Genomic DNA, 21,960 nt, shown 5'->3' with positions numbered 1-21,960 from the left:
TTGTGATACTGTGTTGTTTACAAATTTCTTTTACAAGGCTTAACATCATTAAAGTACTTTTAAAGCCACACAACTGTGTTTGTCTAGTTTCTCTGCCATTCGTGTACCAGAGCTCTAAGAGTCGTTCTCAGTCTTCTGATACTAGCCCAAATTACTTATTACCTTGGTAATTATCCATTGGTACTTTATATAACTCCACGCAAGTGCTACATATTCAAGATCAGCATAAATGACAAACCTATGCCAAAGACAAGGCGAGGCATCCTCTCATTTGTAAGTGTAATATATGACCCATTGGGCGTTCTGTCTCCTGTCATTCTACCAGCAAAAATCTTTCCGCGAGCGCTATGTGGCAGGAAGATCTCATGGGATGAGGAAATCCCAGCTGAACTGGCTCTAAGGTCACAGGTTTGGCATTCAGAGCTTCCTAAACTTCATGGCTTTGCCATCAACAAGTGTTTGAAACCTGCTGGATTTGGAGTGGTCATATCTGCACAATTACACCACTTCGCTGATGCCAGTGCGAGAGGTCATGGAGTCGTTACTTACCTCCGTATCACAAACCAGAAAAGAGAAACTCACTCCTCATTCATCACTGGCAAGTCCAGATTGTCTCCTCTGAAGCAAATAACAATTCCACGTCTCGAGTTGACAGCAGCTGCAGTTGCTGTAAAAATTTACAATCTCATGAGAAAGGATCTGCAAATGCCACAAATAGGAATCTGTGTTTTGGTCTGACAGTACCACTGTTTTAAAGTACATCTTCCGTGAGAACATCAGATTTAAGACATTTGTAGAAAATAGTGTCACTTATTAGAGACAACACAAAACCAAGTCAGTGGATGTATGTGAACTCTGAATTAAACCCTGCTGACCACGCTTCAAGAGGAATAAACACAGACACAGTTATGAAGTGTCCAAACTGGATTGCTGGGCCAGAGTTTTTGACAAAAGATTTAAAAAGAATTGACCAATTCCACCGGACATGAAAGAAATACCAAAAAAATGATGTCAAAGAGGCAATGAGTGTGGATGTTACAGAAATGCATGAAAACCCACTAAACAAACTGATCACTACTCAGACTGGTGCCGTGTAAAAAAGGCATCTTCCTGGATAATCATGTTCAAGCAGCTGCTTCGCAGGTTAAGCGCACATTGGAAGCTTCTTATGTCACAAGCAAGTGGCTGTGAAAGCTGCAAAAGGAAAGCTGAAAAGGTTGTAGGTCAAATGCAGCAGTTCAAATCATGTATTAAGGGATCTTCGCTCACTACTTCAGATGTTGCAATAGCAGAAACTGAGATTGAGTTTTGTCAAAATCAAGGCTTTGCAGAAGAACTTGCAAGTCTTCCTAAAGGTGACAAGCTTAAAAGGAGCAGTCACATTGCGAAGCTGGATCCTTTTGTCCAGGATGGAATTTTAAGGGTTGGCGGTAGGTTGCACGAGTCTGCACTACCTGCTGACGTTAAGCATCCAGTGATTCTCATGTTTCTACTTTGATTCTGAGACACATTCACCAAGAAACAGGTCATGGAGGAAGGAATTACACATTATCCAGGCTGAGAGAAAGATTCTAGATTCCATAGGCAAATTCAGCAATAAGAAAGATCCTGTCAAAGTGTGTAACATGTAGAAGGACATATGCAAAACCTGGTGAACAAAGAATGGCAAACTTGCCACAAGATCGGCTGATGCCTGACAAACCACCATTCACAAATGTGGGAATAGACTACTTTGGACCTTTTGAGGTCAAACATAGGCGTAGCAGAGTTAAGCGATATAGTGTATTCAGTGGCGGTCCTAGCCTGTTTGGCACCCCACCTACACACACACACACATTATGGATTGTACATTAACATAAAACTTGTTGGAACCATACTGAATTTCACCAGAGAAACACACACATACATGAAGAGAGAGAGAGTATGCATACTATGCAAACGACTACCAAACAGCCATCATAATTCGCCATACAATGAGAACAGGACAAATAAAGAATTGACAATGACTAATTAATATTGTGCTGAACACACGCTCTTTTCTGGAATATTCTCACTAATTTTCTTGATATTTATTTATAATCACCTCTGTTAATCCTTGATATTTATAATTGAGTGATCTGTATATATTAGTGATATTTCTTAAATGTGTGAAATCTGTCAAATAAGGTATTGTTTGGAGTTTAGTCTGTTACTGTTACTATTTTTACCATTTCTTCTTGGAGCAACTGTAACCCACATAATTTCCAGAATCAGAATACTTAATAAAGTATTCTGATTCTGATTGTTTCAGGATGACCTGCCATTATCCAATGACACATCTGCTTACCTGTATCTTTTGCTCGTTTCTCCTCCTCTTGTTTTCTCTTTTTTCTAAACTGAGGGCCTGATGGCTTTGAATTTTTATTGTCCATCTTCCATCGGTTTTAATTTTGCACTCCAGTATGAACACCCATCCCCCAACCCGAGGATCACCACAACATAACCTAACAGACCTACTCCTTAGTTCACAGATTCACTTTGTCTAAGGTGTATTTCTGGGATTTCGCACAACCCAGGATTCAAATCATGAATACATAATGGGCTTGGATTTATTTCCATAAGAAGAAAAACAACATATACATGTACAAATGTGAAATGGTCATATGTAGTGTGAAAGAGCTATTTGACATCTTTAAATTCAAAGTAATGTATAAATCCACTTACATAAAACATGAAAAGGCGGAGCAGCGATGCCTATCTCAGCCAGTGTATAATGGTGGGGCAAGATGGCAGCTTCCACAACATGACGCCAGCTCCTATGTATTTTTAGTAGATAAATGATACGTTTATGTATCAATTTGTTAGAAGATGTAATTACACCTTAATTATGTAATTAGAAGCAAAAATTATTTTTTAAATCAAATCACCTCAAAAAAATACTGTATATACTTTCTAGTTGATTCTTTACCTCTAAAAGGGGTGGCTGTGGCTCAGGAGGTGGAGCAGGTCATCTACTAATCAGATGGTTTTTGGGTCGATCCCTGGCTGCTCCAGACTGCATGCTAACTGTCTTTGGGCAAGACATTAACCCCAAGTCACTCTCTGATGCATTCATCAGAGTATGAATGTGTGTGAATGTTAGATAGAAAGCACAGAAAAAGGGCTTCTATGAACAGGTGTGAATGAGGCAACCTGTATAGAGCGCTTTGAATGTTCAGGTAGAGTAGAAAAGCACTGTAACAAATTTCTCTGTGTTGATTTATTTTGGACCTCAAACATTACTCACCTTGTTACAGGTTTCTTTATTAATGCTGAAAACCCAGAATGGAAACTGACCTTACTGCTTCCTTCCTTTCCAAACTATTGCGGCTCCTCCAACCAACGGCCGCGGCAGGCTAAACATGAGGACACAGATGACGCGCAACAGTAAACACATGAGATACACCTCTGTACTATTTGCTACTTTTATTCCACATACAACTGTCCACTATACAAATCGGCACACGGGCTCAAACCATTAAACAAATGCACAGACTGCACAAATAACTGCACCATTTACTATGCCAAATTTCAACATTGGCCTATTGCATAACTTAGTGCATAACATAAACCATCAAGTTACAGTCAAAAAATGCATCAAAATGATTCAAGCTGCGCTCAAGCTGCAGTCAACAGAAGGTTTCGCCTCATGCTCACCCTACCTTTCTGCTCATCAACATCAGGTGCCGTGAACAGGTGAGTGCAACCATATTTATCACCTAACACACCCATGAGTCACACCCCACACCCGTGTACCAATACAGTGAGTGCATTTAAACCAACCCACTTAATCAAAAAAGGAACAACTCATATGACTCCTACACAAACTACTGCCTAACACATAGATTAAGCTCGTCAAACATCTTTCTAATCAGTTCTTTGGCAACAACAGAATGACTTCAAGGCGTTGCCGTGTATTTGTGTAGTATGTTGGGTTGCATGGTACTAAGTGTGAGATTATAATATTATTTTATGCCATGTTACCCCTAATTAAAGATTGTGAATTATTATGTAGTTTTAGTTTGCATTATTCTCCTGAATTAGAAGAAGGTGGTAACTATTGCATTTGTTAAACTGATTTGCATTACATTAGACTGCTGATTTATTTAAGGTGTTTGGGCAATTACCCATGTATAAGATGCTGGCCAGGACCCGAATTCACGTCCCTGGACTTTATCCTTTCCGGGAAAGGAGCTGTGCACAGGCTTCAACGCAGGTTTATCACGACGTCGGGACTTGATGAGGGGGTTTGGGTTCGAAGGACCAATTAAATGTCAAGGGTGAACAGTTATCAAACACTTAGGTGAAGAAATGACACTCAGACAGTTCAACAGTTAACGTGCACGGGTGAGAGCTCGAAAAGACTCACACCCCCACACTTGGCTTGCATCTTTATTTATTCACTCAGTATAGTGATGTCACATGGCAAAGCAAAGATAAAACAGGAACTTTAGCTGCACGCTCTTCACTCGTGGGGGGAGAACATGCAGTTCCTGGAACTTAATCTAACAATAACAGCTGGTTTTCACAACTTATTTTGGTTAATGCTTTGTACGCTTGCAAAGATGATTATATTTGCACACATCTCTTGTGATTTCCTGAACAGTGGTGAGCCACTGTTCAGAGAGTTTATGATAGAAAGACATTTGCATAAGCATGAAATATAAACACTTATTAGTATGTCACTCAGTTACATTTCATGACAATAAAAGTTAAAAATTCTCTGACAAATATCCAATGTTCTAAAAGTAAATTTAATCGGGTTATAAAATCCATTCCATTGTCACTTAAAAACATAGTTGTAAATGATATAATATAGTCTGACATCTCCCCCAAGTTAAGGCAATTATATATAGATGGTATTCGATTTTGTGATGTTAAATGCAATAATAAGTTTCTTAGATCTTCATTAAGGAGTCTTTATTCTCCAAATTTACTTAGACATAATTACATATTAAAAGATTTCCAAAGGGAAGAAATTGAAAAAATAAGAACTGATTATATCACCTTCCCTATCCCTCCTAAAGGGAAAGAAGTCCAATTTAAAATCTTGAATAAAATTTACCCGACAAATAGACTCCTATAGATTCAAAATAGAAACGGGTAATTGTGTATTTTGTGAAACAGAAGAGGAGGATTTGGACCATCTATTCTTTTTGTGCAATTTTATACAAATATTTTGGTTGGATTTTCATACCTGGCTTTATTCCAGTGGGATTCAAATTACCCCATTTACCTTAAATATGATAATGTTTGGAGTGTTTTTGAAAGAAAAGAAAGCTAATTATGGTGTTAATGTGTTATTAATCTTGTGCAAGCATTTCATACATAAATGTCGCTTTTTTAAGACTAAACCAACACTAGCTTACTGGAAAAACGACTTAAACCTGTTGGTTAAATCTTTGACTTTAGTTAAAAAGAAAAAGGCTGCTTTTTTTGTTTCCTTTATGGAAGATTTTGATTTAGTGAGTTAATAATCTGTTAAATTATGTGACCCCATCTTTATTTTCACTATGTATGAAAGTTGCTAATATGTAAGAAATGTCTATTCTCTGAATCTGTAATATATGGTGCATTTTGTTTGTATGTTTAAATTACTAATAAAAAAATAAAAAAATAAAAAAGCTCCACAATGCCATGGTTGTGCTCTCAACCAAACTCTGGTGTGGACAAGAGATATTTTATTTTGTATTCTTATGGTGACAGTTTATAATCAGAACTATCATTGATCAATCATTCATCATTGTTGAATCAGTTGATAGAATAATCTTTGATTTATATCTATGTTAATCTGAGCAAAGATTAATGTATGCATATTATCAGCACTTTAATCAGTCTATGGTTGTTCTGTATCATTCTTTCTATCTGCTTAAGTTGTTGCAAATGGTATTCACATCATTGTAGTTACACCTCCCGAAGCCGTGGGTCCAGTAGGACCTTTTACATTTACACACATATTCAGGTCTACACTAGGGCTGCCACGATTAGTCGACTAGTCACGATTATGTCGACTATCAAAATCGTCGACGACTGATTTAATAGTCGACGCGTCGTTTGAAGCTTTGTAAGATCCCAAAAGACGCAGGAATAAGTAGTAGGATTTAAGTGTAATAACGGACTGAAACAGAAGATGGCAGCACTGCATGTACAAGGATGCCAGCTGCCGTTAAACCCCGAAGAAGAAGAAATAGCGTCCCATAATTCATAGTGCGGCCCAGCTCAGTTTCCAACAATGGCGGCAGCTAGTTAGTTTTAATATTACTCTTATTATTCTTTCTGGGTCACAAAATAAACGTTTAACATATTTTCAGGCGAGAATGTAGCTGTGTAAACCTCAAATATCTGCTCAGTTTATCAAGACACCGCATATTTTCAAAAGCGCTCCGACGTTTTCGGAGACGTCTGTTACCCACTAGCTCGATAGCGAGCCAGGGGCAAGGCTAACTAGAGCCATGAGAACACCGGACTCCCGGCAAATCGTTTTCAAACCCACCGCCGTCTTTCGCTACTCAGGTTAAACATGATATATGAGTCACTTAGATAACTTAAAAAGGTTATTGTTTGGTTTTTTTTAGTATTTTATTTGTTCCTGAGTAAATCGGTTTGGCTGAGATTAAAGTTATAGTTTTTACACAGCTGAATAAACGTCAAGCAGACAGCTGATTATCAGAAGTGTGAGATGTCCTGTTATATTTTAGATAGCAAGAGTTTATTAAACTTCACCGAAACAATCTGCAAACTTCATTAAAATGTAATAAACTATCATCTTGTCTTTATTTTTAGTTAGCACAGACCTTAAACACTTAAAGCTGTAGGCTAATGATAGTTATATGAGAGCAGATGCTGCTGGTGCAATAAGCTGTAGTTTTACGTCCAATGGATGATGATCTGATTAGTCGACTAATCGCAAAAATAATCGGTGACTAGTCGACTATCAAAATAATCGTTTGTGGCAGCCCTAGTCTACACCAACATGCACAAAGAGAGTCATGTAGGACACGCACACACTTATGGAGAACTGTGAGGGCGTCTCAGGACATGCTCCCTGTTTGACATACACACACTCACAATAGACACGAATAGATATACACACCACACACACTGGTTTTCTCTAAGTGCTGGACTGAGTGGAAACATCTGGAGGCCATATAAGGGGAACTTCCTGAGTTCTGAGAACTGACTGATACTTATCATGTGACTTGACGTCATCATTGCAATAAAAGCCTTGTGACATGCTTGTTCGGGGGAGATCAGCTCTGAAAGGTTTGTGATGCTCATCTTCCCCACATATATATGTGTATAATAAAAACCACTATTTTGACATCTACTGAGGACCATGCAGTCGTTTGTCTCCTCCTCAAAAACTCGAACCTTGACACTGGTCATGTGACAATTACAAACTTTACCTCATACAAACTTTACAGCACTTTACATATTTAACAAACCCATATTTTGTAATCACATATTTTAGACATGTTTTTTAATTAATGTTAAACTTTTATCATCTTATCTTATAAATAAATGAACTAAATTAAGCATGAATCTATCACAGAAACATGTAATAACCAACTTTATTTTAACTGTCTCAGGGACAGTTACAGTTTCTATTACTACACTTTCATTTTCAGTAGTGCCTAGTCCCAGTCAGAAAAGACACGCCCAGGATCACTAAAGCAGTTCTTTGTGCAGCACAAACCCACAAATCCCCATTTCCAGGAAGGGTGTAAAAGTCTACTGATCAGATTAGGTAAGTACTTTACTAGGGGTGGGTTTAAAAGATCAATTTCCTGATTCAAATCGATTTAGTTTTAATAATGGGATCTTGATTAATTAAATCCTGAATCCTGAATTTTTAAATATAAATGTATTTTGCCAGAAACTACGGAAGCGTAGAGCTGCCACCCAGGCAAAAGAAAAATACAAGTGTATCACGTTATAACGTGAAAGGTTTATTGTTCTAACAAGATACTTTTCCTGTTTGTACAATATACTATCATGTTTGTACAATATACTTTTCACGTTTGAACAACATAATATCACGTTATTACAATATACATAATTATCACGTTCGTACTTGTATTTTTCTTTTGCCTGGGTGGCAGCTCTACGCTTCCGTACGAAACACCAGAATCTCAGGTTAAAGCTCACAAAGCAATTTCAACAACCGCCGTGTACTTCAAGAACAGTTTCCCATCTTAAATCTCAGTTTTCTCCATTATCCGCTTGCTTATCACGTAGTGTACTGATGTATACGCCGCTGTTTTGTTTCTTTTTTTTTTTTGTTTTGTTTTTTGTTTGTTTGTTTTTTGGGGTTGTTTTTTGTGGAACTTTAATGATTCGTGTAACCGAATTATGACGCTTGTCAGAAGTTTACTTTCAGTGTGTAGCGCAGTCACGAATGACTAACATATCATTAAAGTTCAATAAATGCATACCTTTGCCTAACAACAAAGGCATAAATGTGTTTGGGGTTTTCTTCCACGTTATATCAGTTGCGCACGGAAGTAGCTGTCAATGCAAATAATCCGGGCGTTGCAGTTTTAAGCAACAGTGCGCGCTCCCGAGGACGGCAATCACTTTCTGGCAGACAGTCACTTTTTGGCACAACACCTGGTCTGTCCGATCCTTTTATCTTGGTAGAGATCACGCAGAGGTGTTTCCAAGTTTCACGCAATTCTTTTATTATCCATTTTCCTTACAGATGCATCTGGAGATCAGCAGACTGCATCCTAAAGGCAGATCTGAAGAATTCCGCACAGCAGTTACAGTTAGTCTTTGGTCTCCTCCTCCTAGAGTAAACACCCACGACAATGGAAAACTACCAGTAAAGTGACCAGGGGTGCTGACACCCTAACCCCCAACTTGTTTAAGGTACTGTCCGTTTGCCATTTGTCTGTCCCTCACCCTCAGTAACTCTTGCTTCCTGTCTTGGGGGTGGATGTTAACTGTTCCCCTGCCCTGCACCCCAGTTCCTTGTTCACATTCCAGGAATATTTTCTATTTATATGCTACCCCCTAGCAACCGCCATATTATAATATTGCAAGCAATCACACACTCTATAGTCTCCTTAACTCCTTAACTGTATATTAAGCAATCTATTATCCTCAACAATATGTACCGATAAATGATCAGAATTATAATATTTCTGTCAGTCTGAGTAAAACAGAATTGAATCGAATCGGAGATTGACTTGAATCAGTACTGAATTAGAATTAGAATTGAAATAAGGGACAATACCCAGCCCTAGTATACCCGTCAAACAAGAAAGGTCATTACATTTTAAGACTAAGAGTGTTTATTTCTGGAAATGTAATAAGTTAAAAACAAAACAAAGTTGTAGTTTAACATTGCAAATCACAAAAAAAATAAAGCTTATAATTTAGTTAGATTAGAGCATCTGTTCCTGGGATGGTTCTGGATCTTTGTGACCCAGCATTTTGAGTTCTTGTATTTTATATTATAGTTTATGTTCTAAGCCCTTGGTTGTACTGTTTTGATTATTGTCAGGTTTCAGCTATGGTTGTCAAGTGAGTTCTTAGGTTTTGTGTGATGGTTTCCCTATGTTCCATGTTGTTTCTATTGGGCCTTTCTGTCCCATGTTCTGTCTCCCCAGTCTGTTAAATTTACATGTCTTGAGTTCAGTCAGTGTGTTTCCTGTTTTACTTTGAAGGTCTGTGTCCCATGTCAGTGTTTCTAGCCTTTCTCGATATGCGTACTTGTGCGTACTTGCGTTCTCGTGTACTCGTGATACGTCATCAGTCGGAGACCAAGTACACATCAAGCTGAGAACACGAAAAAGTCCCAGATGTGTTCTCACTCCGCCCCTTTTATCGAGTATGCATCGGTGGTGACTTGTGTGGACTTGGGCCCTTTCTCAATTCTCAAGTACGCGAGTACGTACTCGCTGAGAACGCATGGGAGTACGGACTTGCCGAGAACGCGAGTACGGACTTGATGATGTCACAGGTCCGGAGTTTTTACTGCCGTCCCCTCTTAATTTAACTGTGAGTAATATGTTATGAAGCTTAACTTTAATCACAGCCAAACCGGTTTACTCAAGAACAAATAAAACACTGAAATAAACCAAACATTAACATTTAGAAGTGATCTAAGTGACTTATATATCATGTTTAACCTCAGTAGTGAAATCTCTATTAATAAAAATAGTGTACGTGTACATACGTGTACATACCTTAATAAAAACAAGCAGGTGAGATGTTAGAACGCTTTTATTTTTATTTTAGTGGACACTCAATACAATAAACAGCTACTGGGGTTTGGGGTTTGTTTAACCTGAGTAGCGAAAAGACCGCGGGGGGGTTGAAAACGATGTGCCGGGAGTCCACTGTTCTCGCCGGCTCTAATAATCCTCGACCTCGCTGTCTGCTATGGAGCTGGCGGGTCACAGAAATTCAGACCACAGATATCATTTATTCTTTTAGCACTGTTTAAATTGTTTTGTTCAAATTATGTTCAAATTAATTACCTCATCTAAGTACTTATTTGCAAAACATTGCATTGGATACAAGCCCATGTGTACGAAAGAAACAACAATTGTATTCATATGAAGGGAATGAATTTATTTCAATAAAGTAACTGACACCATGTGCTATTTTCAGAACAATTTATACTTTCATCCTTTATGCTTGTCTGAAAAACCTTACGACAAATACATAACCTAGCATACAGTTTCATTTATGGTCAATAGAACTGAAGACATACACCGATCAGGCATATCATTACAACCACTGTATTTTGTTGGTCCCCCTTTTGCTGCCAAAACACCCCTGACCTAGATGGGACCAAGATGCAAGTTTGAAGGTTGGGGCTTTATGGATCGGACTTGTTTGTTCAGTATATCCCACAGATGCTCTGTGTGGATTTTGGAGGCCAAGTCAACACAACAAACTCATTGCTGTGCTCCTCGAACCATACCTGTTTTGTGATTTATGGTCAGTGGTAACTTTAACTTTATTGTCCCCAATGGGAAATTTATTTGCAGTATGTCCACACATGAAAAACAGAAGAAGAAAAAAAGATTAGACAAAGTCATCTTTTTCCATTGATCCATGGTTAGTTCTGATGCTTACGTGCACATTGTTGGCACTTTCTCTGTGGTGAACAGGAGTCAGTATGGGCACCCTGACAGGTCTGTGGCTAAGTTTATCTATTCTTTTTACCAAATGGGCCAACCCTCACTGCCCATATGTATTGGTAAGCCTTGGCCACTCATTACCCTGACCCAATATGCCTGATCTGTGTATATCAACAGTGAATTTTGGATACATGTAATTTTCAAACATTTCATTTTAAAATTTGAGAGCATCCTGATTTTGTCACCAACAGAAATACTGAAAGAGGGATGATCAACTAAACTGGTGCTCTATAGTCTTGTCGATGTGGTAAGTATGATCTTCTACTGCACCTGTGCAAGTCAATTTATTAGAAAATACAACATAGTAAATATTAAATGTAATGTTTTTTCTATTTATAGAAACAATAAAAAATGGAAAGTAGCTGCTCAGACATGGGTAAGTATTAAATGCTGTATATCAAAAGACCAGTTTAGAAATAAAGGCCTAATATAGGTAGAAAAGTACAGTTCCTTTATACAATTATGTTTCAATCTGTAACCAGAGAATAAAAAGAAATACTTTGTTCATTTCATATTTGGGAAATTTTTTAATGTAATAAATATTCTAATTTAATTCAAATTAGTTTACTGCTTGCTACTAATTTGATAAAACATTGATAAGTAGTAAATTTCTTGGTAATAATGTACTGATATAACTAGATCACTGTAATATTTGGATTAAAATTTATATTAACATACCGTATTCTTCGGACTATAAGGCGCACTTAATGAATTTTCTCAAAAATCATCAGTGTATGAATTCTGGTTGTGCTTACCGACCTTGAATCAATTTTATGTGGTACATGGCGCTCAAAAATCTGTCAAAAATGTTTTAGTTTTAGTTTGGTGAGCTATGAAGCTGCACCGCTTGATGGATTGTCGGAGCATTATGGCTGCTGTAGTCAGGAGCCTCGCGGAGTAATCTGGGTCCAAAACTCCATCTGCTTCAGGTGCCAAAGTCAAACGAACTCTGTGGCATCACTGAGAGTTAAAAACTGTCTAAATTCTTTCATCTATAATAAATTGATCAGCGTTGCTGCTTTACCAGGTGTAACAATAAAGTTCAACATCCAGGCATCCATGAAAACAGAATTTATTAAATTTAACAGAGTTAGAAGTTAGCAGGGCGTTTGCTCACTAGTTTCCACCTAAACATGATATGCCATGTTCTGAGAGATTTCTGAAAAAATTAAAACGTACAGCTCTGCTATCACTTCCAACATAAATGAAGACAGAAAACTAAACAGCACTGACGTTTGTAGGGTTACTGAAGTCGGACCAGCTGGTATATAATGATGTGCTACATGATCGATGGTTAGGAACAAATGTAATCACATGGCAGGATGTTGTAAACGGACCAAACTTCAGTCAGGAGAACAATTGAGATAATCCATCCACAATACAAGGTTAGTCATTAATATACTGCAACAACATGGGAATAGAGCGGCTGCGAAAGAATTCAACAGTAATGAATCAATGGTAGGGAAGTGGAGGAAGCAAGAAGAATGAGTTGAGTAAAGTTTGACTGTTTTGTTTCGTGTAATGCGCCTTATAATCTGGTGCGCCTAATGGCCTGAAAAATACAGTAAATGTATTTATCTATTATTTTCTATGCTATATTCTATGCTCAGAGTTAAGCTTACTCTTTAGTTTAGTTAGTTGTTATTTAATTGTGTGAAGGGAACCTGCAAAGTAAAAATTTTCATTGCTTTGCATAACCATGAGGTACATGACAATAAGCTTCTTGAATCTTGACCATTAAAAGGTTGTCAAAGCCTATAATATTAATACTTAAATGCTAATGGTTAAATGCTCTCTCCTTTATATTCCAAGCAATGGCTTTTGTTTAAAGGTTATAATGTTAATATTATATTTTTATTGTTGTGATATCTTCCCTAAGAAATACGAGAAACCATTTTACTGTATAATAGCCATGAATCAGGATGAAAAATGCTTTACTGCCCATTTAAATTGCATCTCAAATTTTATCTTTTAACTGAAAACCAGTAATGTATAAAATTGTTTATTAATTATAAATCAATCATGGATAAAAGGGCTATTTTACTATACAAAGACACCACTGGAAACAAGGCCTTAATTAAACTAGTTTAACTCTTCTGGGCTGGAATAAATGGGGGTGGGGGGGTGGCTGCATTGCATTTTAGCTCTGCCGTGGCCACAGGAGCTGATCTCGCTAAAAGGAAGATGATTCTTGCAATTCCACCAGCATCCCAGAAGCCTAAAATAGCTCCGGGTCTGTTTTGTTATGGAAGCTGCTTCAAGACCCATGCAGACCAAATTATATTATAGTTTCTGTGTTGAGTATGCTTAAATTTAGGTGATGTCATTTTGGTTATCAGATTGTTAGGCTTAAAGCAGACAAACAGGAATCAGTCTAATAATCTCCACATAAACATTTGACTTTTGAAACATTCCTACTGTGCAAAAGATGGAACAAAACAGTGTCAAACGCACAATTTCACATTTTCAGGGTAGGCAATGCAGAGCAGAGCACTGCTTCTTAAATGTGCTCCAGTGGACCTGGTAGATTTGTGCGATCCGTACAGGCATTTGCATCAGAATGCTGGTAGTCACTAGGCTAAATTGGTCGCAAAGAGGTGATGCTACACCTCCTCTCAGTTGCTTTAATTACTAGCAAGTTGTCGTAGTCATTCATGTTTTACATCAAAGCTGTCGGCTTGTCTGCAAACTTCTTGCTGAGCAGCAGTAAAACTCTGAAGTGTGTGAAGCAACCTGTAGACTGAGAGCATTTGCCTTGAAAGTTAAAGTTGTGCACTGAACCTCTCACGGGCAGATGTAGTCACTTCAAGTAGAGCAAAAGCAGAGAAAAACACCCAGGTGCAATTACACATGTGACTTGGGTTTCAAGATCAGTCTTACCAGCAGAGTGACATCTCCCATTTAGAATATGGACTATTTGGGTGTTGAAAAAGACTGTTCTTTAGCTTTTGTGTCACAATAGCATGGAGAAATTTCACCAGCACCTCATTCAATTTTGCAAGGGAAGAAAAACTGAATTATTAAGAGCTTGCTTGCAGCTGACAGAGCCAATAGCCTCTCTCACCCCTCAGGCAGTACTGAGGAAGTGGGATTTTCAGCACTGGCTGTCCTCCCAGCTGCTGGATGTGAGATGCCATCTCAGCCATATGATGCGAATTTAACCCAAATATCTTCTAGCTCTCTGTCAGTGAGACCCAGAGACTGTTCACTCGCAGTGTCCCCCTATGTTTGAGGGTTACAAGAAAATCACTGATGTTAGGTTTATCCAAGTAAAAACCTTGCTGGAACAATATGAGACAACCTACAGCAGCAAAACAAGATGCAAGACAGAGCTCTTTATATATTTTCGCACGTGAGGGAGGCCGACCGAGGTCAAGTGCCATTCCTTTACTTGAACTCTGTCAGACTCTCGGCCGGCTTTCCCGTAGAACTCCTTTTATTCTTGTTACATGAATATGCATAGTTTCATTAACATGTGACATGTTAGAATAGGCATTTGTGTGAATAGAGGATATCTGTCTGTGTGTACGTGTGGGTGTGTGTATGTTTGTGGGTGTGTGTGAAAATATGACACCTTAAGAATGTGTAGAGTGCACCTAGACCCTCAGCAGACCTAAATAAGGATGAGACATTCTATCAATATATCGAAAAATTACATATCTCTAAGCATAAATGAGATACTTCACAATTATCGTAAACTTATTTTTTTCAGACAATCGGGTTACCCTGGTAACATTTCTACTGTGTTGTTATGGGCCTAACTACAAGATCACTTCAGTGCAGGGTTTTTTTGTGTGTGTGTGTTAATTAGTTGAGGAAAATTTTTGAGCGGTCTACAACTTTTGAGGAGTGGCAATATGAACATTACCTTTGTGTTCTTGTTCTTTGTGTAATCAAAATAAGAGTAAAGTGCAAACTGTGTCCAAGATAAGGACAACTGCTAACACATCTTGAGCTCTTTACAAACATCTGCAAAGACAACATACAAGCAATGGCGGCAGCTACTTAGTTTGATTATTACTCTTTCTGTGTCACAAAATAAATTTTTAAGATATTTTCAGGCGAGAATGTGGCTGTGTAAACTTCAAATAACTGCTGGCATCACAAGTGCTCTGACGTTTTTGGAGATGTCAGTTACCCACCAGCTCAAAAGCTAGCCAGGGGTTCAAGGCTCACAAGAGCCGGCTAGAACAGCGAACTCCCAGCACATCGTTTTCAACCCCCCCATGGTGTTTCGCTACTCAGGTTAAACATGTTAAATAAAGCTGGGCTTACACTGTGCGTTTTTTGGCCCATTTTGAGCTGATTTTTCAGTCGTGCGACCGTTTTGGTGATTGGCCCGATTCTGGCCTTCATCGTGCGTCGAGCATCGTGTAGTATACGTGGGGTAATGACAAGCGATTAACACCTCACGACCAGCTCCCGATCATCAATCGCTTGGTCGGGAGGATTTCAAACCTGTGTGAAATCCTCATGACCGTCGTGAGGGTGTCACCGCAGCTTCTCACACTGCGCACGCGCAAACACATAAATGTCGGTGAAAAAGACGGAGTAGCACGGCAGTGCAGCGTGTGATCTGGACACAAGCGATGGAAGGCACTTGTAGAACTATGGCAAGCTCATCCAAGCCTTTTCGATGTGACCTCACAAAATTATCACGACCACAACAACCGTGAAAATTGTTGGATCGACACTGCTGCTCAATCACAGCTGCCTGATCAATGTTTTTCATTAGCAATTTAGCAAAGCTGATGGTGGTGGTGTGTCTGTGTGAGTGAAAGACAGAGAGGGAGAGCGAGCGACAGTATTTCTGTTATAACCTTCATTTTATGTACACACAGTGTGAGCACTCAGGTCAGAGCATCGGGCCGTATAGTGTGAGACCTGCATTGTGACCTACGAACTTCTAACCCCTCCGAGTCAATCATACAGTTTGTGCAGAAGCTGAATAACGCGACTGAAAAAAATCGCACAGTGTATGCCCAGCATTAGTCACTTAGATAACTTAAAAATGTTATTGTTTGGCTTTTTTCAGTGTTTTATTTGTTCCTAAGTAAATCAGGTTGGCTGAGATTGAAGTTATAGTTTTCACAGAGCTGAATAAATGTCAAACAAAGAACTGATTAAACAGAAGTGTGAGATGGTAGAATTTACTCCAGTTTCCTGTTATATTTGAGGGAGCAAAGAGCAGACGGCTGAGTTTACTAAACTCCACCGAGACAAGTATAGTATACTAAGTATACTACAAGGTTATTTCAAATTGTTGGGTGTAAGTGGCAGTAAGTAACTTAATGTAAATAACTTAATTGATTTCAAAATTTTGTTTCAGAGTGGTGTAAGCTGCCGTATAACAGCTGGACAGAATCTCATGTTAGTTCCTGGCTGAAATCCATTGGAATAAAAGAAATGTACAGAGTAAAAATGTTGGAGGCGGAAGTGACGGGACCAGTACTCGAAAGTGTAGACCGGGATTTCCTCAACGAAACAATTGGAATGAAAAGTGGCCAAATTAAACACCTGCTGAAGAAACGAGATGAGCTTTTAATACCGGAAGAGCAGAAAATAAAAAATAAAAGTGATTTGCCTCATAAGAGTAGAGATGGCAAAAAAGAAGCTGATACAGATGTAGGACAAGAACCAAAGATTTCATCACAAGAGCTATGTGATGGAGCAGAGGATAAAAATATTCCTACAGAGAGCAATGACAACATATCCACTACAGAAGTGATTTTCTGTGACTATCGTAAATTTGACCAGGATGAAAAGGACTTCAGGTACGTGAAACATCATGTGCTTCCTCCTGAGACAGGGACTGAAAACATGATGGTTCCATGTCATGAATATAAGTCACTTGAGATTGCATACAAACTAGACTCAAAGAGGTTACAAGTAAAAGTAGCCAGTGAAGTGTTAAGATTTGCATGTGCATGCATGAATATGAGAGCAAATGGGACAATTCACTTTGGCATCATGGATAAAGTCAAAGGAACTCACAAGCATGGAGAAATCATCGGGATACCTGTAAACTACCAAGAAGACTTTATAGAAGCATTAAATTACATTGAAAAATGCTTTGAAGAGCCACAACACAAAGTTGATGCCAGAAAATGCATAAGGCACCCGCGATTCATTGAGGTGCTTGACAAGGAAAGTAGTGGGAACACATGGGTCATTGAATATGATATTGTCCCAAAAGCAAGCATTGTAAAAGATAAGCTTTACTGTGTTGGTGTTCCTAAATTCTCTGAAAAAGACAACAAAGAAAAGTGTGAAGAGAAAATTCCCTATTACAGAGTTGGAGCAAAAACACCACGTGTACCTAAAGATGAACTTGTTCCTTTCATTCAAGGACTGAGAGAAAAAGACCAAGAAAGAGAGGAGGCAGAATCTATAAGCAATGAAACTCCTCTGGAGTTTGAAGAGGATCAAAAGAGGAAACTTGCTATCCTCCTAACATGTGGGAAAAAACACATGGACAACTCTCTGTTTTACATTGTTGTAACAAACAAATTCCAACCAGCACATCTTGACAACATAAGCTTCTTAGTTCACATGAATTTATTCTGTGTGTTTGACTTTGACCCAGATTCAAAGACATCTGGTCTTTGTGGAAAATACAAGGAACAGAAAACAGTAAACCTTCACTTTTTTGATGACTATGCAAAAGACAAGAGAATTGATGACTTCAAAAAGTCTTTACAACTTTTGGAGAGAATAAGTTGGATTTTCTGCAATGGAAGAAACAACTTCCCAGGTGGAGAACAACCCTGTGATGAGAAAACCTGGCTCAAAGACAGAAAAAAGAAACTGAAAAAAGTAGTGTCACTCATCTGTAATGAAATCCTTCCCAGACATTCATTTGTTGTCCTTTTCCTGCTCATGTCCGATGTTGAACAGCCACTTGTTGAGACTTTCCATGAATTCTACTCAGAAATGAGCGGACATGAATTTTTGGCAGTCATATCAGAGTCAAAGGAAAACTACAAGAAGTGGTCAAGTCTTGCCCAGGTGTCCTCCCCCATTTCTGATCTCAAAGAAATCAGCATTGTTGGAATGCCACTGAGTCACGTGGATGCCACAGTTCAAAGCATTCAACTATTGAAAAATCAATCCACAAGGACATTACCAGTCCCAAATGGAGGCGTATGCTTCCTAAAGTCTGATGACGAGGCTAAGCTAGATTCTTTGGAAATCATCAGTGTTGATCAGTGCAATGATACAAAACTAGAGATCATGAGTGAGGAGGAAATCCAACAAACTGAGAGCTACTTCTATCGAGGTGGAAAGATCAACTGGATCAACTTCTGGCTTGCTGATAAACACAAGTGTGGGGTGATTATAGAGAGGGATGCCTACAAAGAAGCAAATACCATTCTAGAAAATATAGTACATCGTCCCAAAGCCATACACCCCATAGAGAGTGTGAACATATACCATCATCCAGGTAGTGGTGGAAGTACAGTTGCACGGCAGATCCTCTGGAGGTGGAAAAATAAAGTGCGATGTGCCGTTGTTAAGCAGGGTAAGGAACTCACAACTGTGCATGAACATGCAGTGAAACTGAGGGAACATGATGAAAACGACAAAAATAACTGTCTCCCAGTGCTGCTCCTGCTAGAGGACCACAATCCAGATTACATCAATGACATCCAAGTGCACCTTCAAAATGTCATTACAACCAAAAAGATAAGTTCCTCTGTGTTGTGCTTCATCCTGCTCATCTGCAACAGGTCAAACGATCCAGAAATAATTTGCAGAAAAGCACCATCTCAAAAAGTAGCAGTCACTCACAAACTGTCCGTAGAAGAGAAGCCTCTGTTCTCAAAAAAGCTGGAGCAACTCAAACTGCAGTTTGAACCGTACTTGAATCAGTACAAATGTGAGGATTTTATCCTCACATTTGTACTGATGACTAAAGGGTTTGAGCGAAGCTACATTAAAGGCTTTGTAAAAAATCTTCTAGATAAAACCGATCATTCATCATCCATCACTCGTCTCATCAGATTTGTGGCTCTCTTGAATTGCTACGTAAAAGATTCGTATATATCTGTGTCACACTGTGAGGCATCTCTCGGCATTGCAACATATATGGATAGAACTCAGTACCATGCCTTTGTGGATCATCTAAGTGAAGAAGCCAGGCTCATTTTTATCCACCTTAACGAAAGTTCAACACACATCCAATCCATACGAATTATTCATACACTGGTGGCAGAAGAAATTCTGAGTCAGCTGTCTGCTAATTTGCCTCAGAGTGATATTGCCATGGATCTCATCAGTGATAAGGTACTGATCAATCACAGGTTTGGCAGAGATGAGTTTCTAAAGTTCATCAGAGCTCTTTTCATTAGACGCAACAAGAAGAGCAGAGGAGATCCTAAAGACACAACTTTTTCACCACTTATTGAGCATGTCTGTGATGTTGATAAAGGGGGTGTTCAGAAAGCTGTTGATCTCATGAAAGCTGCTTACATAGCTTTAGGAAAAGATGCATGTGTAGCACAACAGCTTGCTCGGCTGCTTTACACAAATCTTAGATTTGAAGAGGCTCTTGAATGGGCCAAAGAAGCAAAATCTCTTGCACCATATGACACATTTATCCTTGACACACTGGGACAAGTGTATAAGCGGTGGTTTTATCACTTGTATGATACCCTTGAAGAAAAAGAACCATCTCCTGAAAGGTGCACTGAAATCATAAGCACAGCACTCGAAGGAATCTCTGCCTTTCGGGCTTCTGAAAAAAAACCAAAAAAAGAGACTGTCAACCTTAACAGCTCATACTATGGGGAAGTAGATGTTGGCTGCAGGCTCCTAAAATTCCTGTCAGGAGTAGACATTTTTTCAAACACTACTGGAAAATCAGAGCTGATGCAGTACCTGCTAACAGACTACATACCAGCAGAGGTCAAAACACCCTGGCAGAAGTTTCATCAGCAGTTGAAAGGCTTACAGAGGAGCTTGAGCCAAGCACTTGAGTGCATTTCTGAGGAACTCAGCTACTTTCAAACTGACATTAGTGAAGAGGATGAAGAGCTTGATGCAAGGGATCCAGAGCAAGTGCACAAGCCAAGAGAGTGGCTGACAAAAAAGAGTGTTAAATATGCTAAATTTTTTTGTATTACACAGGATGAGAGTGGCCAAGCAACAGAAAGCAATGACACTGACATGGCTGGTCCGGTTGAAAAGCTTTCTCCATTCCAAAGACAGATGAGGGCCTACAAGCTTGGTGGAGGAAATGTTACATCTATCATCTCACTACTTTATGACAAGATACCAGAGAGGGCAGGAAAAAAACTTGAGAAAATCTTTAGCCTGTACCCAGAAAATCTGACCCGGAAGGACCTTGATCCAACAGAACTCACAAACTTCATCTTTTGTCAGATAGCTCTCAACTGTATTCTACCTGGTTCCTCAAAGCTTCTGTCTCTTCAAAAGCTACAAGAACTCAGCAAGAGATTTGTGACAAAAGGGAAAAACATGTCATCAGCAAATGCTCTCTTCCTTCTCTTCCTTCTGTTTTGGCCTGATACAAGTGATGAAGTAAGTTCTGATGGTGCTCAGACCCTTTTCTCAGCCATCGATGCCCTTCAGAGACTTTGTGAGCAAAAGATCCAACATAGGTCTCAAAGGAAAAGCAGGATTGTGACACACTTCTTTCTGGGAAAGGCAAGAGGTCTTAACAAGATTGTTCCCCGAAGTGTTATTGACAAGGAGAATGTCACTTCAAGTGACAGAAAAGTAAGATGGCGTGGAGGAGAAGTATGGAAGACAAAACAAGTTGTGCAACTTCTCAAACGGGTTGACGGGTGGACAGAAAATGAAACCTTGTTTATGAAGTGTGGAAGCAAAGGCAGCAAAATCAGAGTCATTCCTCTGTATAGTCCCTCCCTCCCTCATGGAAACGAAAAGGTTAACTTCTTCTTGGGCTTTTCGTTTGATGGTGTAGTTGCCTGTGACATCCAAGTGATGGACTAATGTCTTCATTGTAAATCTCCAATAAATAATAAGCAATAGTAAATCTAGTTTACTTGATCCTGACCTATAATTAGTTATTGCTTTCTGAGTTTGTTATTGTTTCAGTTCAAAATGGGTTTTTTTGCATGTTCCACTGATCTTTATAAGTAATTATGACATATGCAACACATATGCACACAATGCGGCATTAATCATTAATATACCTCCTTACTGGAATGGATATATGGAGTTAAACTTGTATTGTTCTGGTAGTAGTTCAGATCGGTAATTACATATGATTCACGTTTGTTTTCACTTGTCTGTACTGAGGATCAGTGTTGCATTGTATGTATTTGACCACCAAACTTCCTTGAAAGTTTTTAATCTCAATTACATTTTTACCTGGATATATAAAGGATAACAAAAATGAAAAAGAATGTTAAAAGAGTCAACAACAAAAAAACAACAATAAAAAAACACTTTAAAAGTGGTTACATTTGGAAAAATGTTAACATTGTGTTGGCATATTCTTTAAAATGATCTTTGAATGGTGAAACAAAGTGTGCCTCATTTCTGTCAAATAAAAAGCATATTCTTGAGAGATTGCAAATATGTTCTGAGATCATTTTAATGCATATGGTTCTTGTACAGACTTTCATGTTAATATAGATTCCTTTCACACAACCATTGCTTTTTCTACTTGATGATATTTGATCATAGTACTTTCTTAACTTACTGTTTTTTATTCATTTTTGTGTTTGCATCATGAAATATGTAAAGTTTATTTGCATTTACATGTATTCAGTGAAAACTTCAGTCTTCAACATTC

General features: G+C 38.6%; 1 protein-coding gene across 1 annotated transcript; it reads left to right on the top strand.

Annotated features, from left to right (window-relative positions):
- The first annotated feature begins 7,705 nt into the window (after nucleotides 1-7,705).
- LOC146576020 (sterile alpha motif domain-containing protein 9-like) lies at nucleotides 7,706-21,756 on the top strand. The gene is made up of 5 exons (XM_085270988.1): nucleotides 7,706-7,765; nucleotides 8,720-8,889; nucleotides 11,366-11,421; nucleotides 11,514-11,550; nucleotides 16,504-21,756. Exons 4-5 carry the CDS (start codon nucleotides 11,526-11,528, stop codon nucleotides 21,150-21,152), a joined length of 4,674 nt encoding a protein of 1,557 aa, XP_085127114.1. The 5' UTR covers nucleotides 7,706-7,765; nucleotides 8,720-8,889; nucleotides 11,366-11,421; nucleotides 11,514-11,525; the 3' UTR covers nucleotides 21,153-21,756.
- The last annotated feature ends 204 nt before the right edge of the window (nucleotides 21,757-21,960 follow it).

The sequence above is a fragment of the Mchenga conophoros genome, linkage group LG4, assembly GCF_057382185.1.
Source record: "Mchenga conophoros isolate Kocher_MC1m ecotype Shallow Benthic linkage group LG4, M_conophoros_male_GT1.1, whole genome shotgun sequence".
NCBI classification, from domain to species: Eukaryota; Metazoa; Chordata; class Actinopteri; order Cichliformes; family Cichlidae; genus Mchenga; species Mchenga conophoros.
Note: the sequence above shows the minus strand (reverse complement) of the source record. Positions and strands in the feature narration are given on the sequence as shown.